The 26,879-nt window shown below is 47.9% G+C and overlaps 2 protein-coding genes across 2 annotated transcripts in view; one reads left to right on the plus strand and one right to left on the minus strand.

The window, feature by feature from the left end:
• Positions 1-4,821, plus strand: part of LOC118787066 (intersectin-2-like) — a 35,369-nt gene extending 30,548 nt beyond the window's left edge. The window contains 7 exon segments of the mRNA XM_036542476.1: positions 143-310; positions 897-1,109; positions 1,741-1,862; positions 2,096-2,178; positions 2,534-2,617; positions 2,953-3,126; positions 3,355-4,821. Coding sequence (XP_036398369.1) covers positions 143-310; positions 897-1,109; positions 1,741-1,862; positions 2,096-2,178; positions 2,534-2,617; positions 2,953-3,126; positions 3,355-3,512 — 1,002 coding nt within the window. The 3' untranslated portion in view covers positions 3,513-4,821.
• A 1,021-nt stretch (positions 4,822-5,842) lies between these two features.
• Positions 5,843-26,879, minus strand: part of LOC118787067 (phosphatidate phosphatase LPIN1-like) — a 30,247-nt gene continuing 9,210 nt past the window's right edge. The window contains exons 2-21 of the mRNA XM_036542478.1: positions 22,614-22,814; positions 22,100-22,195; positions 20,247-20,566; positions 18,058-18,174; positions 16,496-16,603; positions 15,642-15,747; positions 14,291-14,654; positions 14,070-14,163; positions 13,661-13,845; positions 13,294-13,387; positions 12,833-12,902; positions 11,822-11,911; positions 11,345-11,406; positions 11,034-11,172; positions 10,595-10,743; positions 9,691-9,777; positions 8,987-9,139; positions 8,737-8,851; positions 8,423-8,526; positions 5,843-8,261 (exon numbers count right to left, since the gene is read on the minus strand). Of these exons, the coding sequence (XP_036398371.1) occupies positions 8,102-8,261; positions 8,423-8,526; positions 8,737-8,851; positions 8,987-9,139; positions 9,691-9,777; positions 10,595-10,743; positions 11,034-11,172; positions 11,345-11,406; positions 11,822-11,911; positions 12,833-12,902; positions 13,294-13,387; positions 13,661-13,845; positions 14,070-14,163; positions 14,291-14,654; positions 15,642-15,747; positions 16,496-16,603; positions 18,058-18,174; positions 20,247-20,566; positions 22,100-22,195; positions 22,614-22,805 (2,805 nt within the window). The 5' untranslated portion in view covers positions 22,806-22,814 and the 3' untranslated portion in view covers positions 5,843-8,101. The remainder of the gene's footprint in view (positions 8,262-8,422; positions 8,527-8,736; positions 8,852-8,986; positions 9,140-9,690; positions 9,778-10,594; positions 10,744-11,033; positions 11,173-11,344; positions 11,407-11,821; positions 11,912-12,832; positions 12,903-13,293; positions 13,388-13,660; positions 13,846-14,069; positions 14,164-14,290; positions 14,655-15,641; positions 15,748-16,495; positions 16,604-18,057; positions 18,175-20,246; positions 20,567-22,099; positions 22,196-22,613; positions 22,815-26,879) is intronic.

The raw sequence follows: 26,879 nt of genomic DNA on the forward strand, positions 1-26,879 counted from the left end.
AATTCACAATAATGTAATGCATGAATCTGTGTGTTAAATCGTGATTTATTTTTCAATGGAGATCACCTTTAGTCTTTGTTGGAGCCATGCTGGTCTCTTAGTGGTCTATTTCAGTGTGCTTCATGCTCCTCTGCTCCCCCAGATAATGGAGAGCACCCCTGAGAGCCACGTGGACCACGGCCAGCTGCAGGAGGCGCTGGAGAGGGCGGAGGAGCTGTGCTCGCGGGTGAACGAGGCGGTGAGGGAGAAGGAGAACATGGACAGGCTGGAGTGGCTGCAGGGCCATGTGCAGTGTGAGGGCGTGACTGAGGTAAGCGGGCCGGGGCAGGGTCGGGGCGGGGCCAAGGGTGGGGCGGGGGAATGAGCCGGGCCTACAGCACAGACAGGCTGAAAAAGCAGGCCTCATACTGCTCCATGGGCTCGGATATAGATCACAAGACAAAAACAAATGTGCATTGTGTAGGTAATGTGTGTTACAGCCTGTTGGATGAAATCTTCATAATGAGTTATTTGTTGTATTATGAATTATGATGAATTATTTCATTTTTCGAAAACTTCAGTCAGGTTAAGGGCAGGTGGTTGTTTGGGTTTTACATTTCTGTAGGCATATCTCAAGACAGCTTCCTTTGGTTCCATCCCAGTCAGTTCTGGATTCATTATTACTATAGCGACATTTCACAGTGAAATGGGATCGTTCTTAGCTTTTCATAATGTAAAATGTATTGGATGTTGACGCTGGATGGAAGATGCATTTTCCACAGATTCAGTCAAACTTGAAGTCAAAGACATGGACAAATCGATGTGAAAAAGATAATGCTAAAGATTTCCTACACTAAGTAAAAGCCTAATATTTAAACCATTAAAACGTAAATCATGTCTGTAATCTGCCCATCTAGAATCTGGTCTTCAACTCCCTCACCAACTGCCTGGGTCCTCGCAAACTGCTGCATCATGGGAAGCTGTACAAAAGCAAAGGCAGCAAGGAATTGCAGGCCTTCCTGTTCAACGACTTCCTGCTGCTGACGCACTCCGTCAAGCAGTTCAGCTCCTCAGGGAGCGACAAGCTCTTCAGCCCCAAGTGCAACACGCAGTTCAAGATGTACAGAACGGTGAGCCTCCCGCAGTGGAAACACGTCCCCGACATCCTAACCCTCCTGTGCACACAGTACCTGTTTCTGTATGGGTAATAGTCTTCTTTTTGGAAAATTTGAAAAACCTCTTATTTTGTCATTGCTGTTTCCTTGGGAGCCTCAACAAACACATTTGGTGCAGTATGGTGTTCAGTGAGTCACACAGCTTTCCTGACAGCTTGTTTGATATCAGCATGAGCCACATTTCCTGTTCAGATTTCAGGTTTGACAAAACACTGAAAGATGCATCAGATTGCAACATAATACAAAAATTGCATCATGGTACACCATTTGACCCAAATGGTCTAAATAGAAGAAGTTTGTTTTTCATAATCCCATGCAGTGGGGAATTAAAACTGGCAAAGCTGCATGGAATTGAATATGCTCATTAATGCTGTACATAAATGCAGTCACTCGCTCAAAATCGCTCTGAGAGGTATGTCAGAAGTATCTCGCACACAGAATCCATCTCGCACTTTTTCGTGAAGATCGCACAAGATCCAGTGCGTTTCAGCGGTACAGGCGTTCCCTCTCAGCGAACCCTGTCTGTACGCTCTGTGACCTTCCTCTCCTCCGTCTCCGTTCCCCTCTGTGTCGCCCCCATCCTCAGCCGATCTTACTGAACGAGGTCCTGGTCAAACTGCCCTCAGATCCCTCCAGTGAGGAGCCCGTATTCCACCTCTCACACATCGACCGCGTTTACACCCTCAAGGCGGAGAACCTGAACGAGAGGTAAGCCGCACGTCTGCGGAGGACTGGGAATGGGCCTCATCCTTCTCCTAACATGCTCTCCAGCAGACACATACAACTCTCACAGTGTGACAAAGCAGTATTACGATATGTTTAACCTGGGGTAGTGAGGTTAGTCAGCAGTTTTTCTACAGTATTACTGCAGTTTTGATTAACTGTCTTAATGTCCCTAGAGCGCTTATGTGTGATGTTCTCTGTTCTCTCTGTGTTACTAGGACAACCTGGGTTCAGAAGATAAAATCTGCTTCAGAGGAGTTCATTGAGACTGAGAATAAGAAGAGAGAAAAGACACACCAGGGTATGGCTTCTCACTGGCTGCTCTGTGTTAGCATTCATGGATAGCGAGGATTAATTGTGTCAGTCTTGTTAATGTGGTTGTACAAAATTTGAAACCTGGTTGAAAGATGATGGGCAACTTTGCCTCATTGTCCTGTTACCTGCTAAATTCCGTAAAGGCAAACCATGAGCAGGAAAGTTTCTTATAGCAAGTTAGCTTGATAAAAGTATAATGAAGCTGTACATCTAGCTATTTACATACAAATATTGTCATCCTAACAAGCATGGCGCTTCCTGTGGTACATTATGCATGTTTTTTTAGCTTGGCCATGCTTAGCTTTTCAGCCCTTGTTTTGTGTGCTTTTCCTCGGCTTCAGGGCGCTCTTCGAATGACAGCGGAATCGGCCGCCTGCTCATCACCATCCTGGAGGCCATCGAGCTCAAGGCCTGCAAGCCCAACGGTGAGACTCAAGAGACCCCCAGCTGTGACACACCTGAGACTCAGAGACCCTCTGCTGTAATACACCTGAGACCCACACACCCCCTACTATAACACACTTCAGACCCACACATCCTGGACTTTAACACACCTGTGACTCGTGGGGCACATGTTCACCTGACACCCACAGACACTCTTTTATAACATCCCTTAGACCCATGGAGTACATGTTCCTCCTCACATTTCTCCATCCTTTAGTGCTCATACACTACCACAGTACAGATTCCTGTTAAAGTGCATCATCATTTTTGTTATTGTTATTCTGCACACGCTGACCAAACCCCCTTCCCTGTCCAGGCAAGGCTAACCCCTACTGCGAGGTAACCATGGGGGAGCAGTGCTACGTCTCCCGAACCCTCAACGACACTCTCAACCCCAAGTGGAACTTCAACTGCCAGTTCTTCATCAAAGACATCTACCAGGATGTCCTGTGCATCACCATCTTAGAGAAGGACCAGTTCGCTCCCGATGGTCAGTATGCACTCAGCGCACAATACACATACCTGTGTTAACTCTGGGTATCTCACTAATACTGCTGTATTTTTCAAATAAAAGGTATTTGCATTCATTAATTATAAATCATAATGCATCATAGGTGCTCTGAATTAAATGTTCTTGCTGAAGATATTTTGTACACAAACGTGACACACACTCCGCCTCTCCTCTGAAATTCACTCTCTGATCCTTCCTCCCCCACAGCCTTCCTGGGCCGCACAGAGGTTCCCGTGGCAACCATCAGGAAGGAGCTGGGGAACAAGGGACCGGCCAATCGCAGGCTGCTGCTGCAGGAAGTGGCGACGGGGGAGGTGTGGGTCCAGCTCGACCTGCAGCTGTTTGACCAGAAAACCAGCACGTGAGGTCATACCCACCCGACCCTATAGCTCTTCCCACTGCCACCGTACTGCCCCGCCCATTTCCACCATAGTGCCCCGCCCACTGCCGCTTTCAACCCCTGCCCACTCCTACAATACAGCCCCACCCACCTGGTCTTGCACCCCAGCCTGCTCCTGCCTGCTGTGGCCACAGTGGGGCTGCATTTAAAACTCAACACTGCAGGCCAGAGGGCTCCTCGTAACGGCCTGCATCTGCTCCTCTGATCCACACACTGGAACTATGCTGAATCATGTTTATGCAGACCATAAGAAAGGGAATATATTATATAAATGTAATTATTTGATGGTTGTCTTACTGCCATTTAGCATGGTTGGATATAGGAATATCTCAGGATTTTATTGCAAAAAACAGTCAATTTTTATGTTTTATTCTGCAGAGATTCAGAATTTTCATGACTTCATAGCAAACTTTAACATGAAGTTAACATGAAGAGTTGAATTGCAGAAGCAGCTTGCAAGTGTTACAATGCCTTGGTTACCTTGACCTGTTGCAAAATTTTTTTTTGTTTTTTTTTTAATCTGTGTGTGCCTTACCTGCAACATGTATGTATAGATTTTTATCTGATGGGGTCACATGCTACTGCCAATCTACCTACTGTCCTGTCATGTGCAAACACTCCTTTACACAGTTATCATTTATTTTCCGTAAAGATTGAAGAAATGAAATTTCATTCAGAGTTTTATTTCTCGTTTTATTTTCTGGTGGACAGAGAGAGCCAATCGGTGCTGCATCATGCAGCTTTTAAACCTCCATCACCCTCTGACTGAGAGGAGAGCTGGGCACAGTGCCAAGCCTGATGGTAAAGGAGAGCTGAGAAATACGTACTTTTGTATGATGGTTTAATGCCTGCTGAATTGCATACAGGCTAGAGATGTATTTATTTTAACAGAGGACTGTTGAATGATTGAATGACTTTTTCCTATTTTGAACAAGGAGTTTTTCTGAAGTATTTGACATCAAATTTTGACATACCATGTGATATCCTTCATGTGTACATGCCTTAACATGAAATCAGGGCAAGCATTTAATTAGACATAGCAAGCCTGTGCCAAATGGATATGTCAAGTTTAACATTTTCCCTGTGTGTTCTGGTAGAGCCTTAAGCACCCTTTCACTGTTGCACATCTTAAGATTGCAATGACACGTCTTAAACTGCAATGTGAGTAAAGACTTTGCTTTGTGTAGGTCTTTACTGTGGTTACGTGTGGATACACCGGAGGTACTGAACAGAATTCTTGGAGGGATCGAGATTTGGTCAATCTTTGAGTTGTATCAGACAAATAAAAGTGATATAAATTTTCTTCACATTTATTTTTCAGCTGATGAACTCTCTGGAAACAAGTGATTCATTTTCATTTTTTACTGATGCACATATTAATACACAGACAAACTGCATTGACCTCACTCAACAGAAACACTGTGCTAGTCTCTTCCGCTCCTGCAAAACACAGCAGATCATCACAGATCATGACAGGTCCAGCCGAGGCTATGCAGCGCTCTCGAAATAAGGATCTTTCACAGAAAGAGTACGTGTGCACGGCCTACACTGTCAGCAGGCCAGCACAGTAAGAGGACATAAAGGTGAAATCATGACAATTCTTGCATCATCAGTGACTTGAAATATATGCGAATAGGTCACAATACAGAGGATTGGAGAATTTTGGAAAATACTGCAGATTATTTCCCTTTGCAGTGTGGACCGATTAACCTGTTACACCAGGTACTGAGAACAGCAGGGCTTTGCTGAATACCCATAAACCCTGTGAACAAGGTGCTGGCACAACTGATCCTGGATCAGTGTATCACAGTTTCCATTTCAATCACAGCACAACAGGTTAATTAGATTAATTAGTACTTCAGGAGAGTATCCAGCAGCTCTCACAGTTAGTCATGTACAGAGTATCCAGCAGCTCTCACAGCCATGTACAGAGTATCCAGCAGCTCTCACAGTTGGCCATGTACAGAGTATCCAGCAGCTTTCACAGTTGGCCATGTACAGAGTATCCAGCAGCTCTCACAGTTAGCCATGTACAGAGTATCCAGCAGCTCTCACAGTTAGCCATGTACAGAGTATCCAGCAGTTCTCACAGTTAGCCATGTACAGAGTATCCAGCAGTTCTTACAGTTTGCCATGTACAGTGTCTATCTCAGTCCTGGGTCAGTTCATTCATGTACAAATTTGGCAAAAATCAAGATAAAGTGGCTTCCCATATCACATGACGATACTTCTCCACAGGAAACACACATACTCTTCTGCCTGCATCACATTCATTACACGTGGAATACACACTACTGTCCTTATTACACCTTCTTAACACACACTAAACAATACACACCTAAAACAGCACGAGAACCGCGTCCTGTTAACACACGTGTGACAACATTTTAAAAGCAGGTTTTACCATGAAATTACTGGTGCTTGGGGACGGTCAGCCTTTGTGGGTGAAAATCAGTGCCTTAGTCATTTTACTTGCAGTCTACGGTGCTTTGCTCATCTAGAACAGCATGCATACACACCTGAATCACAGTGACCCTGTGGAAGGGGTATAAAGAGTCAGTGCATCACAGCCACTGGCTGCTTGACCAGCTACCGTTTCTGTGGCCAAACACCAGGCTGTGTCCAGGGCCTGCTTCCCCCTGGCTGTTTGCTCCAGCTGAAAGAAGCATTTTTTGAAGCACTAATTTTTAAAGCATTAATTAAAAAAAAAACATTAAAAAGTATGTCTTATACTGATCCCACACTGCAGTCAGGTACACAGTCAATAAACTTCACATATTTACAATATATACAATTCTCTTTCAAAGTTGGCACCATACCAGTGTTGCCTCAAATTAGAATATACAGTCCATTCACAGCACACTGGAAACGCGTAACTATTCAAGTTCTTCAAGGGTCAGACAGAAAAGACAGTTCCACACATTCTCTTTTACAAAAATAAAATAATTTCATAAATAAGTTGTTATACTAATTACATCACTTTGAATGTTATGTTCCTGGGATCATCTCTAGGATAATCCACCCTGAATGGAGTATAGGTGGCACAAACACCCTGTGGCTGTACCATAACACACAGCATTTTCAGTGGTAACTACCCCTCTGTCATGCATATTCACCACACACACTGGCTTTCCGAGAACATAACCGAGTGCCTAAAATAATTTGTTTTCTCACAAACATCTACACGGTATAGCTGACCCTGAGTTTTCCTTGAACAGTTTATCCGATATGGACAAAGTCGTCTCTTCTGCTTTGCCCCAACACTTAAGAACAGATAACAAATATTTCATTTTTTTAATGGTCTGGGCTATTGTGCTATCGAACAGGAATTTGCATTGATCGTTGTTGTATTTGACAGTGTTAAATTGGTGCTACATATGGAAACTTTAGAAGGAATAAGAATGCATTTTGAAATGGATATTTGAAATGGATCTTCTCTAAAATACTATTCAATATCATTTGAAGAACGCTACCTAGCTGACACAGTGGCCTTGGTAGAAATAACTATTGGCACAATCATTTTACTGTAATTTGATTGACACATTTTCATTTACATATAACAGTATATTCTCTCTATATATTCTCATTTTCACAGTGCTTTTAGTTTATATATTATCACAATAACACTTCTTAGTAGCTGACAAATTATTAAGTACAAATGTAATACTTTCATTATCCACAATACACACTCTGCATACACATGAGCAACCAGAGAGGACCAATGACTTTCCTTTGTGTCCTTTTTGAATCTGCATGTCATTCAATTTAATGATTAATGAGTGAGAAAGTCAATTAACCAGTTTGCAGGCTCTGTCCTTTCATCATTGTGTTTATATTCCTGTAGTACTTGGCTTGCTCCTTATGGTATTGTGCTAAAGACAGAATGCATTAATGCCTGTGGAGTTCACAGGGTTTCAATAGCCAGTGGCGAGTAGTTACTGACTGCTCACATCTTAGACCGCCTTTGTTTCTGTGGCTGAAACGCTGCGCTGAGAACAGTTTCTGCCGCATACGTCTCTCAGAGGAGAAATGACAACAGCTCTGTGTCCTGCTCTTCTGTGACCTGCTGACCGTTACCACAGCAAGGCTACGAAGAGCTTCACTCCAGCCAGCAGCGCTGTGAGGAGGTTCCACACTAAAGTGCAGCTGTGCGCTTCCTCTGTGGGAACGCAGGTTTGGCACAGAGAGAGCCAGCGTGACTGTGAAGGCAGTATGGTTCGCCGTCTGACACAAAGCAGAAGCTTTCTCTAAATGCACATCTCATCTCTTGCACAGATAATTGAAACTATAAAAGTAGTATCTAGATTTGCCTTTTCACCCTAAGAGCAAATAGCAATAGGAATCAAATTAGGATAATAAATGCTGATATGCTGATATGTTGAGGGAAAAAGTGCTCTTTTGCTTGTGCGTAGAGGTATACTGATGCTATCCTGATGCAAAGCAGCTGTCAGCATGTTCATGTTCCTGCCTACTCCTGCAGGCCTCTGACCAGCGTCTGCGCAGGGATGCGCATGTCTGCGTACGTCTGCACATGTCTGCGCAGCACAGCTGGGTTCAGCTGCCCCTCAGGTCTTCCTCCTGGTTGTCCACCTCTGGCAGCTGGTCCCTCCAGTAGGTGAAGTGGCTGAAGGTGTCGGAACAGGGGAAGTCTGAGGAGTTTCCTCGGATTATCAGGGGGAAGACGTGATCCACCACCTCGCACAGACGCCCGTACCTGGGGGAGACACAGAGGAGAGAACCATGCAGGGCTGACCTGTATGCGCTAAAAATCTGAGCCCAGATCAGGGACGGAGAACAGAACATGGTGAGGCTCTTAAAATCTGTGTATAGATCAGAGACAGAGAATGGTTAGCTAGCAAGGTCCTCTGTACTTACGATGATATATTAGTCTTGGCGTGCTCTTGGATCAGTTCTCCTTTTGGGTTCACAGTGAATATTCTGTTTAATGGAACTCCAACTTCCTTATAGGAATACACATCCTAGGAAACGTGAATTTTAAAGTTGCAGTTCAGTTGTGCAGCATAACATTAAACCAGAAAAAGTAAACATTGCAGACTTCATTCACCATGATATGTTGAAGTAATCTATTAGAAAGTCAAAATGCAGAATTCACACCTGTAAATTCTGCATTATGCCTATATTACATCTGTTTTTTTGCACTTCATATGACGTGTTTAAACCATCCGTACCGTTGCCCTATTCCCAAATGCAGCGTAGAAGGGCTGGGTGTTGGGGTAGAACAGGTGTTTGATGTCTGTCAGACACTCCACTTTAAACTTCTCCGGTTTCTTTTCAATAACTTCTCTGAAGTAAACAGAGAAAAAAAACAAAGGCTGAGAACAGAGGATTCTGGGAAATGCAGTTCTGTGCAGACAGTCTTCGGTCATGGAGATGGAGGTGGAATCACAGCCAGTGACGGTAAGCGATCGGGCAGCTCACCTGTGCAGGGCAGAGAGGAGGCTGCTGGGACTGAGGAGGACTGGGCCCTGGGGCAGCATGGTGCCCCTCTCGTTCACCCAGTGCAGGTACCCCCTCGTTATCCCCGCAAGGCCTATGGCCCGCGCCGAGCAGTACATGAACTTATACCCGTTTCTGTAGGACAGGAGAGAACTCAGCCTCAGGGCCACAGTAAACACGTTTAAGAGCTGTAGTGAAAGGCAATTATGCTGCATGTCTAGACATGTACTGCAGACCTGGAAGAAGGGATTCTTCTTAAATAAGTACATTGGAGCTGACACATCAACAGGGAAGAGACACATAACCAATAATCAATAACTCCTGCTGTACTTTACAGTTCAGGCGCAGTCCAAGATTTTTGATAGTGAGGTTCCAATACATCAAGGCCCTTTATTAATGTTTCTTACTTCTTTAATGCGCTACAGGGCCAGACCAACAGCAAACATGGTTTGCCCTCTGATGCATGGTAATTACAGGCTGAGCTGGCTCGTCCTTATCTGCATAGAAAACTGAAATTAAAGGTGTACAGAGAAAACAGCCTGGCTATCCCTGCTCTAGAACATGGGGCCATGATGTCACCCACGTAGGCCTGGGGTAGTGTGTGGATATGAATCTGTGGAATCAGAGTTTGGTCCTAAAGGTTGTAGGAACCGGTGTAGGAGCCATTTTCCTGACTCTGTACTTACTGGCTGACTCTGTGGTAGAGCCGTGCGATGCCCTGATGGGTCCAGTCTTTGCCCAGTGTTGGCAGAATGTGCCCCAGGGTGTCAGACCTGTAAGAGAGGGGCAATTTCAGACACCCCCAGGTCACTGAGACACTGCGGCATGCAGCAGCCATGAACAGAGCACTTCACAGCAGGAAGAGGTTCTCTTTCCCAGTGAAACAGGCCTGAGTTTTGATGTGTGTGATGTAATATTGGATAACAACTACAGAACCACGCACGGAATGAAAAGTTTTAATGGCAAAAAAACCTGAGGTCAACAAGAGAACCTTAGCTTTATTCAGGTCCACTTACATTTTGCTCATTTTAAACAGACCGCTTTTATGTAACTGACTGAATTAATTCAGACTGAGAATCTAGCTCTGCAGTACCACAGCAAAGTTCCACTAGTGATTCAAACCTGCAGCCTGGAGGGCTATGCTACACTGTCACTGTGCCACATCAGTCAGAGACCCAAAGGCCATTGTACAGAAGCTGGCTAGCACCACTCACAAAATGGACAGAAAGAGTAAACAAATGAAAAAACCCAACAAACAGAACCAGCCTTAAGCCCAGAGCGCAGAGCCAAACTGCTGAAAAATAATAAACCATCCAGCCACACACCTGTATTTAACCTGTCCTTAATTAGGCAGGCGAGGCTCATTACCAATGGCTGGTCAACCACAATCAAACAGCCAATGACTTATAAGCACAATCAGGTGATTGCAGGTAAACAATCGATAGTTTGACTGCAGTTCATTGAAAGGATCTCAGTTATGCTAAGATGAAAATGTCAATACACAGATCCTTATACACATGAACAATTAACCAAAAAAAAAAACTCTCCTTCACAGCCATGCCCTCCGGCCCCCAGGCCACGCCCCTGTACCTGGTGATGGTGCCGTCGATGTCGGAGATGATGATCTTGTCGTCCCAGTTCCACAGGTAGATGGTGCCCTCACAGCGGCAGGTGCCCTGGTACTGCGTGGTGACGCTGAACACCACGTCGTTGGGGCCGTCCTTCAGCTGCAGGCTCAGCTGGGACAGGGCAGAGAGCGTGAGGGCCTGTCTCCGCTGGCCATACAAACACCCCAAACCAAAAACTATACAGCCCTTTACAAAACTGATACCCAGCTCTGTAGCAGAGTCCTGTTTTGGGATTTCTGGCTGTAATCTGTAAATGCGGGTGTACTCTGTAAAAGCGGGTGTAATCTATAAGAGCAGGTGTACTCTGTAAAACCGGGTGTAATCTGTAAATGCGGGTGTACTCTGTAAAAGCGGGTGTAATCTGTAAGAGCGGGTGTACTCTGTCTGCCGGAGGCGCTCACCAGCTGCTCGGAAGTAAGACGGAGGGTCTTCCTGTAGCACACGCTGCCCGGGCTGAGCAGGGCTTCAGGCTGCATGGGGGCGGAGCCCAGCCTCAGCGCCCGGGAGTCTTCATCACTGGAGGAAGACTCCTCCTTCTGCCTGCAGCAACAGCGCAGATCAAAGCCAAAATCACCCACCGTGCACTCAAATGATGGAGGCAAGGCCTACACAGAATACTCCTGATCTCCATCATCACATTCGTATGCTGTACATGTACATATTACACACTTTTTTTGGAGTGGTGGGGGGGTTGGTTGGAGCTCAGCAGTACCTGTTTACAGACGCCATCTTCCCAGCCTGCACTGCACTCTCTCCCTCTCCTGAAGCGGATTCCTATCACAACAGAACCAGATTCAGACAAACACTCACAGCTCACATACAGTAAAACAGAGGTAAAATCCACTGCTTTTTCAGGTGAGATAAAATATGATTGCTCCATGAATTATTTTATTACTTTGTTACTAACACGTTAGGCACTAATTTAGGAAAACTGGCACAGTTTACATTTTTACATCTTGTCCAATCATACAGCTGAACATTCACTAAAATAGTTCAAATTAGGTTCCTTAACTGTGCAAAGACAACAGTGATGTTAATATTACCATACTAATATTGTTAATATTTTTCTCTGACCACCACACCACAGCTTCACTAGCACTGGATCATAATGTTCATCATGAATGAGGTATCGTTGGGTTCTGCAGGCGCTCTACAGCGCCCCCTGCCTGTCTGCGGGGTGAGAGCGTACCGCCTTAACGCTGGCCCTCCCACGCCACGAGAACCACCAGCGGCCTCCTTTTTTCGGCATCTTCTCCTTCATGATGCTCTCCACCGTGGCCTGAAGCAAACGCACAGAATTCCCTGACACGACCAAAACGCAACCAAAACCAAAACCAAAAGGGGGCGCCAATGGACACGCAAACACGAGCATGCGACACACAACCCACTGCGGTGGAAGTGAGGAGAGAGACGTACAGGGCTGGAGGAAAAGACACCGGGCATACAGTAGGAGAAGAAACCCAAAGCAGAATACACATAACTGAGGCAGGAATACTTGGGAACGAGGGGACAGATGGGAAAATTAAAGTGTGACAAAACCAGAAGGAGAAAGCAGGGGGAAGAAACAGGTTTACTCGACTTTCAGGGACCTTCACGTTACAGTTTGGCAAAACATGGAAGCTGACACATCAACAGTGAGGAGACAAATAGCCCTGGCGTCGTTTAACATTACAGTATAACACATTATAAAAGGAAAAGTTTGTCAAAAATTTACTTTAATGAAAACACAGATCATATGTTTCATGCTGATCTTGCTAATATTAGTGCTGTGTTGTTTAGATTGGTATACTGCATTAAACATTCATCTTTAGATAAGCACAAAAAGACAAGGAAAACATGCTGAAAACATTCTACTTCTTTAACATGAATAGTGAGCTGAATCTGAGCACACCCTGTAGACTTACAGGTGAGAGCAAACAGGAATATGCTCACACATCATAGGCAGCCACACAATCAAAGCAGGAAACTCAGAATGTCAATAATCGCAAATGGAGTGACTTTGTGATGCGCATTTACAGTATCCACCAGCAGGGGGCGTGTGATATGCTTGCAAGCACCATAAATCACATGACCCTGCCTGACTTTTAACACACATGGATCTCAATACTTTCGAGAACAAAGAGGGGGCTGTGACAGACTGCTGCCCTCTGACCTTCCCCTGACCTCTCTGCGACCTTGCTTCCTGTCACATGATCAGTACCTTTGGAAGAGGCTTCTGGAAGGCCTGCATAGCGAGCATCAGCGGTGCGGCCGTGGTCCAGTTGTAGTACCTGCAGGAGGGAGAGGGGATGTTTCCTGTTTAGTCTCCACATCTCTGAACACAGAGAGACCGCAGACCCCAGCATACAGACTCCTGATACACGAGTGTGCAGGCGGTGACCTCTCCAAACCACTGAGAACTGGACACACAGGGTTCACCCAGCGAAAAGCTGCATAAAAAATAATAATTTACGTTGTGACCTCAAAAGCAGCCAAAGTACAGAGCTGCCAGACCACTGATATGATTTAGATCATGTTTGGATTGTTGCCTTCATGCCTTAGATAACATGGTCATTAACCACTGACACTCTGTGTAAGGAACTACATTCCATGCCTCTGAAACAAAAAGGCTGTCTTAAGGAGCCATTCAATACAGGAGCAAAATCATCAAAATGTATTTACTTGGTTCCAATCTTGACCACAAGGTTTGGGTCATCAATGAGGGCTGGATTTTCAGAAAACTGTTGGTAGGATATTGCCTTTGCCTGGAATTGTTCTGTAAGGACAAGAAGCCATAAATTATTTACAGAGCATCCCCAGGGTTATACAGTTATTTTGTATCAAAGGAATTGTGACTCAGTGTCTAACAATATTCAGATGATTCATAATTCATATTCAAAGATACTCTTGTCCCAGATAATAAAATCATGTTTGTGGAAAACAGTCACAAGCAAAAAAACACAATTAAACACATCTGTCTGCTGCAACAATTAATACAAAAACATATCTTAACAGCAGCATACTGAAGTCATGGAAGTCCCATGCTGACCTTTAGTGATCTCCCTGTTGTCAGTTAGCCCTCCACAAAGAGAGATGGCGATAGAGGGCAGGTCCCCTATCTGGTCAGAGTAGCTGTCGACGCCGCTGTCCACCCCGGAGCTGACTGACTGCGGTGACTGGTTAGCGCTCCGCGCCCCACACTCTAGACTGGTCTTTATGCTGCCACCCCCGTTACTACGAGACGGGAGAGCTTACATCAGTTTCAGCACCCAGCATGTGTTTGTGTGTTCATTTTCAAACATGAATCATCACACCTTAATTTGGTCATTACATAGTTATCACACTCGACCACACTTTGCCCTTGGGTAACCGAAGACTCCTATTTATGGCCCTGTTCGAGTGCATTCCGGAGGAGAGCATTAAATGTCCTCTGGCATGCAGTGGCGTTGGTGTTTTACCTTTTAGGGAAGTACAGAGCAGCCACCTCCGGCTCCAGTTCTGTGATGTCATCCAGGTAAACCCCATCCTCTCCGAGATGACGGCATCTTTTCTCTGGGAAGAAACACACCGGGGTTATTCTATAGCAGCCAATGAAAGCAGGAGATTCCAATATAACCAATCACTGCTTCCTGTGTCATCTCTCTTATCAGCTTCACAGCCAATCGGATCGCTGCAGTACCTTTCCTCTTGGAGGGCGAGTCGGTCTTGCTGATTGGACAGGAGGAGGTGAGGCTGTGTGCCCCCTCCTCCAGCTCGGACAGCAGGCCGGGGGTGCCCCTCATGCCCTCGGCCTCGGGTCCCGCAGAGGCTCCGGCCTCCCCCCCTCCCGCCTCGGGCACGGAGAGAGTGATGGAGGGGAGGCAGTCGGCCTGGGGTTCGGGGGCGCGGCCCTCAGGGATCACCCTGAAGTGGGCGCTGTCAGACACCGGGACAGCCACCGGGACAGCCACCGGGACAGACACCGGGACAGACACCGGGACGGACACCGGGACAGACACGGGGGCCATTGCTGGCTCCTCTGGCTGGATGGGGAAGAAGGGCGGCTGCGGAGGGATGGGGAGAGGAGGGGAGAGGAGGGGAGAGGAGGGGAGGGATGGGGAGAGGAGGGGAGAGGAGGGGAGGGATGGGGAGGGATGGGGAGGGATGGGGAGAGGAGGGGAGAGGAGGGGAGGGATGGGGAGGGATGGGGAGGGATGGGGAGAGGAGGGGAGAGGAGGGGAGGGATGGGGAGGGATGGGGAGAGGAGGGGAGAGGAGGGGAGAGATGGGGAGAGGAGGGGAGAGGAGGGGAGAGATGGGGAGAGGAGGGGAGAGGAGGGGAGAGGAGGGGAGGGATGGGGAGAGGAGGGGAGAGGAGGGGAGAGGAGGGGAGGGATGGGGAGGGATGGGGAGAGGAGGGGAGAGGAGGGGAGGGATGGGGAGAGGAGGGGAGAGGAGGGGAGAGGAGGGGAGAGGAGGGGAGATCACCGTTACAAACCCCAGCAGCTGGAGCTCTGTGCTTATCCTCAGCTCCTGATATCAACGTACTACCAACCACCAACTGCTTCTTCCCCCAATCCTACAGAGAGTACTACTGTAAGTCACTCTGGATAAGAGCATCTGCCAAATGATTACTGTGAAGGAGAGCCGTCACCTCCTCCTAACTGTGTGTTAGTCATTTGTTAATTGTTCACATGTTGGTAATTTGTCTGAGAACCAGCCTATTGGCTAACGAGCCACACCTGACTAATTGAAGGCTGATTAAGTACAGGTGTGGCTGGAGAGAAGGAGAGAGGCTCACTTGGTTCCTGCTGTTTGCTTGGGCTGGTTTCTTTGTTTGGGGTTTTGGGGTTTGGGTTTTTTTTTTATTATTATTGGATTTTTTTATGTTTACTCTTTTTCTGCTCATTCATGTGAGAAGTGTGCTGCAGACCAGTTCCTGCACGGTTCCTGTATGTGCTGGTGCATACGAAACCTCACTGCACGCGTTAGTGACTGACTCTGTGCAGCTTTGCCCAGTGGCTCTCGGTAACAGCAGGGCGGTCTCAGTACCTGGGCAGGGTGGGGCAGTTCACCCCAGGCCCACAGGATCTCCGGGTTGTCTGAGCGTTTGGTGTCCAGCTCAGAGTCGCTCTTCGGGGTGGAGGAGCGGGAGTCACTGGGGGGGGGAAGAGAGACAGGCGGTCAGGATGGCAGGGTGTGCAGCAGCTGCATATGGTCTCACCAAAGTCAATATACCACTGTTTTAACAGAAGTACCTTCCCTCCTCAGGGAAAGGGGTCATTGTTTAAAAATGTGTTAAGCTTACTGTAGCCCTCGATGAACAGAGTTTAGTAGCCCTGATCTACCATGAGTAGTTATATATCTGATTTATCTTAAGGGATCTGAATTAATCATAATTTATGTTGTAAGAGAGACATTCAATTATTGCAGACCATTCCTGTCAGTGTCTCTGCTGACATGATGAGACTAGGGAGAGGTTGTGTGAGTGTATCTCAGACTACTCACTTCCTCTAATGAGTAAAGAGAATTAGCTGTTATTATTGCCATAGTAAAGGTCAGAGTGCTGAGTGAGTGAGCTCCATGTGAAAGCGCTCTCATTTCTGCACCCGTTCTGCCAGCTGTGCCGCTCCAGCATCTCTCAGCAGTGTAAGCAGAGTCCGGTGACAGACTCAGTCTTATCTCAAGCAGCACTCTGCACTGTTCAGCAGCAAAACAACAAACAGCAAAACCACATGTGTGGTGATGGGAGTGAGGCAAGCGGCCATTCAGCTGCTGCTGGGGGGGGGGGGGGGGGTGTGCACAGTGAAGTTAGGAGGGGAGGGCGGGTGGAGGTTAGGAGGGGACAGTGAGGTTGGGAGGGGATGATGGTGGAGGTTAGGAGAGGGAGAAAGGGAGTCGGATACCTTTGCGGAGCCAGGAGGAAGGTGGGCTGCGGGGGGCAGGATGCAGACAGGCCTTCCCCTGCAGGAATCGGCAAACCGCAGGTGTGGGACGGCCGCTCAGGCATTGCGCTGGAGAGGGAGAGGGAGAGAGGGAGAGGGAGAGGGAGGAAGAGAGAAAGAGAGAGGGAGAAGGGGAGGGAGAGGGAGAGGGAGAGGGAGAGGGAGAGAGGGAGAGAGGGAGATGGGGGAAGAGAGAAAGAGAGAGGGAGAAGGGGAGGGAGAGGGGGAGAGGGAGGAAGAGAGAAAGAGAGAGGGAGAGGGAGAGGGAGAGGGAGGAAGAGAGAGGGAGAAAGAGGGAGGGGGAGAGGGGGAGAGGGGGAGAGGGAGAAGGAGAGGGGGAAAGGGAGAAAGGGGGAGAGGGAGAAAGGGGGAGAGGGGGAGAGGGAGAAAGGGGGAGAGGGGGAGAGGGAGGGGGAGAGGGGGAGGGGGAGGGGGAGAGGGAGAGGGGGAGGGGGAGAGGGAGGGGGAGAGGGAGAGGGGGAGAAAGGGGGGAGGGGGAGAGGGAGGGGGAGAGGGAGGGGGAGAGGGAGAGGGAGAGGGAGAGGGAGAGAGGGAGAAAGGGAGAGGGAGGAAGGGGGAGAGGGGGAGGGGGAGATGGGGGAAGAGGGGGAGAGGGGGGGAGATGGGGGAAGAGGGGGAGATGGGGGAAGAGGGGGAGAGGGGGAGAGAGGGGGAGATGGGGGAAGAGGGGGAGAGGGGGAGATGGGGGAAGAGGGGGAGAGGGGGAGAGGGGGAGATGGGGGGAGAGGGGGAGAGAGGGAGAGGGGGGGGAAGAGGGGGAGAGGGGGAGATGGGGGAAGAGGGGGAGAGGGGGAGAGAGGGAGAGGGGGAGATGGGGGAAGAGGGGGAGATGGGGGAAGAGGGGGAGAGGGGGAGAGAGGGAGAAAGAGAGAGAGAGATTTCTCATAACTTTGCTCATATATATATACTGCCTTGTGTGTCAGTTGCCTTTTAGGGAAAATTCATTATTTGGGACCCGCATGCATACAGAAGTCATAATGATGAGTATGATAACGATCACGCCAGCATGCATTCCACACTCGTGCCCAGACGCAGAGGGCGCGAGAGAACACAGACCCTGCAGCAGCGGCAGCAGCAGCGAGGACAGTTTTTGCTCAGCTTAGTTACCCTTTTTAAACGTCAGTTTAAGTGTTAGGAATTTGTTTTTTAGTAACTCAATGCAAATGCACAAAGCGTTTTACACACTGTGGACCTCCTTGATGGAATTTTACTTTTACACTTTTGTGCTTTAGTGAGATATATCTTATGCACATTTAAAACTGCACTTTTTAAATTGAGTGATGCCTACTGGCTATAGTTCTATTAAACACAGACCTCTGCCATCTTATATGCAATATAAAAGATCCCACTACACAAAATTGATCATTGAATTTTTACCACACTTTTTATACCTCCAGAGGTATAAGCTGACCTTTACAAGACAGTCCTTTAAAATAAATAATTATCGTCCCACTGAGTCACCTGCGTGTGGCTTCGGGTTAGAGCGTTCCCCTCTGACCTACCCCTCAATGTGAGTCCAGTCCCCTTCCGAGCATGTGTACACTGCGCTCTGATCAAACGTCCGGCTGGAGAAGGTACCCATGGGGCTCTGTTCCGTGTAGGGGTCGCGCAGCGAAGTCCTGGAAAAGACAAACACACACACACGCAAAAATTAATAATGAGAGAAACTCTTTAAAGGTCCGAGTCAGCCTGGATCTTCACAAGCTGGCTCAGGGAATGTGCAGGACTCTTGGAAAAAGAGGGTCATTATTCAGCGGGACAGAGTGCATTGTGGGGTTTGTAAAGACCTCCTCTGGAACTCCTCCAGCGTGAGGGAGGACGGAGGGACATGGAGCTGGCATTCTCGCTCTGGGAGCCCAGCGTTTGTCTTTCAGTCCCTTCTAAATGAAAAGGAAAAATTGACATGTTGGTCTTGTTTCGCTGTTTATATTCTCTCAAAGTAACTGCTGGTGTCAAAGGCACTCTGGGCATTTGACAAAGAGCCCATTGTAACAGGGAGGGAGAGTATGAGTCAAGATTCTGCACAGTTTATTTTGTTGTGTCAAAATTTATGAGCAATAGCAGGGTTTTTCTGGCAGGAAATAATGTATTTTCCAAGAAAATATGGATTTGAAAAGTCACGGCCACTGAAAGAGTGACAGACAGAAGTGCATGTTGGGAAAACGTAAGGCAGGCAAGCATCACTCAGGCCTGCCAGGACTCTGAGTGCAGCTGGCCATGTTTCTGAAGCTTCTGGAAAACATTCTCACGGCCGGGCCAGTGAGAGGCAGCTGCTGACTCCTGCAGTGTAGCTGCTCTCCTGTCTCCCCTCGCCTGCACTTTGGCTGTGTAAACAGCAGGACACACCCCCAGAACACACCCCAGAACACCCCCCCTACAGGACACACCCCCCCAGGACACGTCCTCCAGAATATGCCTCAGGACACACCACCTAGGACACACACCCCCGTGATATGCCCAGGACACAGAGGCAAAGAACAGACCCTACACTCACTCCAGGCTTTACAGATCCAGAACCTTTATTTCTCATGTACAATCAGCCAGAGAGCAGAACAAATCCACTCAGGACTCAGGGTTACTGAAGGACAGCCTGGTCTTAGTCCCGCCTTGTTTTCATTGTGAGAAATCTGCCTGCGTCTGTATGTCTGTGTACCTCTCACCCCTGGGGTGGGCGTCCCTGGGCAGCGCTGCCAGCCCTGACTCACACACACGTGACACAGCCTGCCTCAGGGAGCATGTGCCGGTTTCTCGCTGCGAATCCCGTTATTTCTGCCAGCCAGGCTGAGCTGGCGGATCCGCAGCAGAGGACACCTGATGCTGGCACCACAGTGGGCTGCTGCAGATTCAGAGCTGTTTGCTCTCAGAGGTGAAGCAATTCAGCACTCAGATAACAGAGCGCTTCTAAGCTCACACGTAGCATTTGGGCTTTGCCAAGCAGCATTGCTGCAACCATCTGTTAATCATATGCAGAATACCGCACAAAATGTGTCTGCCAGGTTTTTACTAAACCTCCTCCAGGTAGGATGAAAAATACTGTGCCTTAATACATTATGTGTATTTTTAGGTATATTTAGGTGTAAGAGAATTAGAAGAGTTTAAACTGCTTATTCATACCTAACTCGAAGCAGAGAAAAACATCAATGCTTCCATTACAATCTGAGCTCAGCGAAGTCCTTTGAAATTTTTCTTCAAATGTAATAAACTTAATTTAATTAGTCCCACCCCCACCGAGTCCTGTCAGAAAGCTGACATGCTGCCTCATTCCCTTTTTATTGCCTCAGCAATCTAATTTGTAGAAGAAACGCAGATAACCTAGAAAAACACGCACATAAACAGATTAGCTCCTCAGTGAACAAGCCCTCACACATGGGCTGGTGCTTTCAGAGCTCACACAAGGAAAGATACAGTGAAAGGACAGGACTCTACACATTCATATCAGAGAGGATCCTGGGTAATGTCCCTACTCCTGGCACCATGGGATCTGTAGTTCAGTGTCCCCATTCCTGCGCTGAGCCACTGGTTTCTGCTTGGTCCATGTAACTCCCACTTGAAGATCCAGGCTGTCTCCCGTTCCAGTGCTAACCTGGCTCAGCTGCACTTAGCCTCAGATGGCCGGCAGTTAGCAGTGAAAATGGCTAAAAAGGCTACTGGTAAACGGGTAAAGAGCAGGGCAGAGTGACCGCTCCCTCACCTCTCCCCTCTGCACACGCCGCTGCTCTCTGCCTCCTCCTCCTCGTCGGAGCTCATGTCGATGGGAAACATGTCCTCCTCCTCGGACAGGTCTCCGCTGTCCTCCCACCTCCCGCTCTCCACCTTGCTCTTCCTCCTCCTCTTCCTCCTCTTCTTCGCCAACCCGTTCTCCCCCGCGGACTGCAAGGGGCCCAGGGTCTGGACGGGGGGCCCGGCTGCGGGGTCAGATTTTCGGCAGGAGCCCTTACCCAGCTGGGCCTCCATCAGGGCCGCGGCCTCGGACAGGATGGGAGAGGTGGCCAGGTATGGTGGCACCACTTCCTGTGTAGACACATGAAAGGAAATAACAGGAATTATGGACCCATTTTCATCCATATCTGCAGTTTACTATTTAGAATTTCGTATGACACATTGTTGGGCCTTTGAGGAAGTCATTTTTCACGTGTTGCCACTTCAATAAAAACCCAGAGAATATGTATTGAAACAACTAAATTCTGATTTTTCAAAATTACAGTACATATAAAGCCCCCGTAAATTGTGATAGTTGTCCTTCAGAAAGACAAGCAGAGTACAGTATACTCTGATCAGGACTCTGGGCTCCAGTTCCTTCAAAGATCAGGGCAAAACCCTCAGACGAACCCCTGCAGCTGAACAGACCCCTTCATTCAGGGGTTTACGTCTTTCAGAATCATAGCCATGGAGTGCCATATGTGAAACAGTACTGCAGTACTCAGTCACAGAAAGCTGAAGCTTTTCATTTTCCAATATTCACCGCACCATGTGTATGAACTACAACTGTACAGTATAAATGCCAGGTTAGCATGACTGTAAAGTAATATCTTATGAACTATCTGTAAAATGAGTATGCAGTGGTACAGAAAACCAGGTCACATGAGGTCACCCTTTGAACTACAAAATGAATGGGGCCTCCCAGCAGACACACACGGATGCACACACAGGTGCGCGCACACGCACACACACACACACACACACACACACACACACACAGACAAAAACATATACACACACATACCCTGATGGTGCCAACCAGCAGAACATACCAGGTCACATTGTACCCTATGGAACTGGGACAGGAATATCACCTATCAGAGATCCGTACATTACATACTCATACCTGCTGCCCTGAGAGCACTTGCAGCTCTCGGGTAACCTCATTCTGAGGATCTGAGGCGGGGCGTGGGTCGCCCACGGTAACACCGAGACGCTGAGAGGCTGAGACGCTGTCGACGGGGTCCTGTTCTGCTAGTTTCTGCACTCTGAGAGACACTCTGTGAGAGAGCTCCGTACCTGTGCTCCGCCCTACCTGCTGGGTTTCTCAGACAGCGGGAGTCCCAGGTGAGCAGGCCCACAGCCGCGGGGCCCAGCCTGCTTTATACCTGCCCTCAGAGCAGTCGGGATTTCTCTCTGTCACACGCTGTTTATGCAAAGCCTGGGTGCAGCTCAGTACAGCTTTACAGGCCGGGCCCGTCAGTCCTGCCTCACCTCAAGAAGGCCGACTCCAAGAGACTCTGTTTCACTCTACATTCAGAGTTAGTTGCCAGCTAGCACAGTCACTTTCTATAAACTGTCTTCATACATTATTTTTGTCAGGTCTACCTATGTTTTCCACTACAGCGCGGCTCCATAAAGTGCAGCTGAATGGTTTGGATTAATGCTATCCTTCTGTCCTCACTCCCTGACTGTCCCGCCTCAGGCTACAGTGTATGCTGGCCTGAGTGTGTCTCCGTTAAACATGGCTAACGGTAGGGAACGCTCTCCCCCTGAGAATGACCCTCCTTCCTGCCCTGCAGCTCTTCGGCTGAGCGGTGCGTAAAGGTGTGAAGGTGCGCTCACCTGGTCGCACTCGGTCTCCTGCACGAAGAAGGCCTCTCCGTTCTCCCCCAGCTTCATGTGCAAACTCACTGGCTCCCCATTTATCTCGATGTCCACCTGCGTCGGGTACGAGGAGAAACACGGGTGATGGAGAACATGCTGAGCATCCCGCTGAAGACTACAGGCAGAGACTGCCATAAAGCAGCACTATAGGGAGCGGGGTGAGGATGACTCAGTGGGGATACTTCTCATTGTGATTTTACATTATTACATCCATTTTATATGAATTCAGTCTTAATATGAATAGTGATATTATACATGAAGAAGGAAACACTTCAGTAGAGCTCAAGTTTTACCTTGTCTAAATCTTGGTCAAAATCAAAAGTGTTCCAAATTCTCACTCTCTCTGCCCCACTTCCCTAACAATACCTCCTCAGACCTACATCCCTTTAATTCACCTCCCCTGACCCCACCCCTCTGATCCCACTCCCCTAACTTCACCTCCTCAAAATCGCTCTCCCCCCGCTGCACTCACCACCTTCTCGCGTGACCTCAGCACCCCCATCTTCCCGAATCTCACGTGGAAGGGGGAGCACTGGAGGGTCCCGTCCGGCTGCCGCACCACGATGATGTCGATGCAGCCCGACAGGGTGGCGGGGTTCAGGCCTCGGTACAGCTCCTTCACCTGCACAAACACCTGCCCCGCCAGCTGCCCCACGTAGTTCATGGTCTGGGTCTGCAGGAGAGAGGGAGGGAGGGAACCAATTAGAGCAGGCCATAGCGGGGGAGGGGGGGGGTGGCCAAGCCAAGCCCTTTCTTATATCAGCATGGGCACTGCAACCCATCCTGGAAGTGAAGGCAGGGCTTTGTATTTCAACAGCCAACGTCTGAAAAAACAAGTCTCTTACTTTCATACAAGGAAAGAGTGACATTGTTGTGGGAGTGCAGAATCTAGTGACGCTCCTACAACACACAGATTCAGGCTGCTTCCACATGCCCTCAACCTGGCACTCAGCCAATGACCGAGTTCAGTCCTGAGTTGCAGGACGATTATTCAGTGACACCCGTTTGGTGTCCCTCATACTGCACTCCCAGAAACCCCTCTGCTGCTGTCAGAGTTAGCTGGCACCCAGAGAATGCCAAGGCAACACTCTGGCAATGAGGCCACGTGGATGACTGATGCAGGCAGTTGCTGTTGATCAGACTTAAATAAAGGTTGCAAAGACCAAAGGAATCTCGTAGCAGACACATCTCCTGCTATCAGATATTTAGAGTTCAGTGTAGATTGGCAGGGCTAGGTGGGTGCTAGGGAAGATACAATCAACAAAGTATCAAAAGTGATTGTGATACTTCCTGTGCCAGCCACTTAAGAGACTTTCTGCTATTGTCTGTAAAAGAAAAATGGTATACATTTACATTTTACATTTACATTTATTCATTTAGCAGACGCTTTTATCCAAAGCGACGTACATAGGTTACAGTTCTTTACAATGTTATCCATTTATACAGCTGGATATTTACTGAGGCAATTGTGGGTTAAGTACCTTGCCCAAGGGTACAGCAGCAGTGTCCCAGCGGGGATCGAACTGGCAACCTTTCGGTTACGAGTCCTGCTCCTTAACCACTATGCTACACTGCCCCCCCAAACCCCCCAAACCCTGGATCTGCAGAAAACAGACTTACAAGTAGCACATGAGGACAAATTATCACAGACCATTCAGACAAGAAAGGACCTTCAGATTCAATTGACAACAGTCAGGACGACTGCCCTACAAGTAATCACACTGTCAATCATCAACCCAAATTCAGCTAAATAAAACCCACAAGGGAAGCCACCCACCATTCAACATCACCAGCAGTGACTTAACCCTAAGCCATGGGACTAATTGCAGGCATGTCTATAAAGCTCATTCAGGAAAGCATGGGCCCTCGGTACTATCTGAAAGACTAGAGACACCATGGGGATTTATCTCCACCTCTAAAGGTAACTGAGCTGCAATGCTTACCTACAGGACATGGTAGAACATCAGAGGGAGACGGTGTTTAACTGCAAGCAAAAACTCAATGACCAGGCATAACCAGCCTGTTATCATCATCATCATCATCATCATCATCATCATCATCATCATCATCATCATCATCATCATCATCATCATTACTGGCTTTGGCAGATGCCCTTTCCAAGGTGGACTTACAGAGCGAACAGAGTGTAGAGCACCTGCGAGTCACTACTGAACACCTAGCCGGACACTGCTCCAGTCAGGCTCTGTGCATCCACTGAGCAAAGTCTGAATCCGCAGCAACACCTCTGTGGCACTGCTGCTGTACCCTTAGGCGAGGTATTTAACCCACAGTTACTGTATATTTATTCAGCTACATCCAGCTGTATAAATGGGTAACATTTAACAATTGTAACCTATGTAAGTCATTCTGGATAAGAGCGTCTGCTAAGTGACAATAATGTAATGCAACAATGTTTGCATCAGCTGCAGTGGTTGTGCTGACTGTCTGAGGTTTAGAGTGATATAAAACGATTTACCCCAGCAAGAACTGCCTAAATGTTTAAACTAACGACTTAACCTTTTTTTCACATTTTGACATTCAGGGAGGGAGCCAGGTACCTATCTGTCTTTTGAGAAAATGTTTAAACCATGTTTAGATAATGATGAAGAATTGCTATTTTGCAATCTGTATGCATTATCGTGATCGTGATACTGGAAGGTAAAACAGTGATAACCTACTGTAACATGATAAAAACATACCTAAACCATGCTCGTTTGTAACCTGAGAGTAATATTAGAAAGCTGACCAAGGCAAAACATTGCACAACATGTATGATTTCTTCATGTGTCCAAACAAAAAATTAACCTACGAGCTGATGACAGAGGGGAACACCAACCTGGCATAGACAACAGAAACATTTCACCAGATATGTGCCAGTCCATTAAACACATACAAAAGATCTACAGAGACCAAGGAAATATTTCCCTCTAGCTAGGAAACTGCTTCAGTCTAATTTATCCGTGTAATTTACACTGACATAACTCCTTCCAGCTCCATATACAGTTGGAAGAATACTGCCCATTTAAATAATCACACAGCATTCACAAATTGTTTTGTTTCTATGGGACCTGGCGACGGTCAACAAATTTCTTTTCCACAGCCACTTTTACAACCTGAGAAACCCCCTCCACCACACCCCTGGGACATTCCCCAGACGAAACCTGCTGTCTGACGACCGTGGCCTGGCTACAGAAGCCCTGTCTGGAAGCCCTGTCTGGAAAAGCTCCTAGATACAGCCTGAAACAGAACGGGAGGCTGGTGAGCTCAAATTGCAAGTGTTACATTTGTTAAAGTGAAAGCACTATATGGAAGATTATCTCTATCAAAACTGTAGGGACCCCTTACTTGTGTGATCATTGCACTCTTCTTTCCTTTGGACAAGGATGTGATTTCAAATTGATAATCACAAGCACTTGCTACTGTAGCAATATGAGCCACTTGTTACATGCATCAGACCACTTATGTAGGCATTGGAATCCCCATAGCTACAGTTACATGTTATTGTTAACATGAGCTGAGGGGTTCAAACCACAGACCACAGCATGTTGCAACTGCTATGGCATTTAGCTGGCTTTCACTGCCATGTCCCACCCAGAGAGAAGCCCAAAACAACTGGCACTCGATAAAGCTTCCCTACAGGAAGTGAATGATGGATTATCTGTCGGCTGAGCCACGACCAGGAAAGGAAGAGTCCAGCCAGCAGAACAGCCACACAAGGGAACATGCAAATGAGAAAATCACACAAACAAGAACAACATGTCCTTTTCTCTCTTTAATATTCTTTCGCATCCTGACACTAGTCCCCCTCAATAACAATATTTACAAATTCCAGTGTGTTTCTTAGTTCTGTCAACAGAACTCAGGCTCGAGCTGTAAATGTGGCTGAGGTTTTTTTTAATCTCTTTTTAAAGATAGTCACACAGTTTACAGCGTTTGTCAGGGTTTACAGCCATAACTTGCCAGCTAGCTATCGTAATGTTACTTATCTTCCAACATCAGTTACAAGTCATCAGCACAACCTAACAAATAAAAAACACATTCAGGATTTCCTCTTTCCTACCTAAAGCCATCACACTACTCTTCACACTAAAAGCATCAAATCATGAACACATCGGTAAAAGAGCAGAGAAAGGCTTCAGTTAGACCCTGCATCACCCTGCCTGCTCTGTAGAGTTTGGGGGTTCAACACTGACAACATTGACTTCGATGAGCCAAAGCTGTCACAGATAGCAGGGGCTAAACCCACAGTGACAGAGCTATCAGCAGGCTGGAGGAGAGCAGGTCAGGCCAGCTCAGAGGAGGCCTGCACCTCGCCCACCACGGCAGGGCCGTCCACAGACCCATATCCAAGAGGGCAGCGGCTCTGTCCCAGCCAGCTCAGAGGAGGCCTGCACCTCGCCCACCACGGCAGGGCCCTCCACAGACCCATATCCAAGAGGGCAGCGGCTCTGTCCCAGCCAGCTCAGAGGAGGCCTGCACCTCGCCCACCACGGCAGGGCCCTCCACAGACCCATATCCAAGAGGGCAGCGGCTCTGTCCCAGCCAGCTCAGAGGAGGCCTGCACCTCGCCCACCACGGCAGGGCCGTCCACAGACCCATATCCAAGAGGGCAGCGGCTCTGTCCCAGCCAGCTCAGAGGAGGCCTGCACCTCGCCCACCACGGCAGGGCCCTCCACAGACCCATATCCAAGAGGGCAGCGGCTCTGTCCCAGCCAGCTCAGAGGAGGCCTGCACCTCG

This window comes from Megalops cyprinoides, chromosome 12, assembly GCF_013368585.1.
Source record: "Megalops cyprinoides isolate fMegCyp1 chromosome 12, fMegCyp1.pri, whole genome shotgun sequence".
NCBI classification, from domain to species: Eukaryota; Metazoa; Chordata; class Actinopteri; order Elopiformes; family Megalopidae; genus Megalops; species Megalops cyprinoides.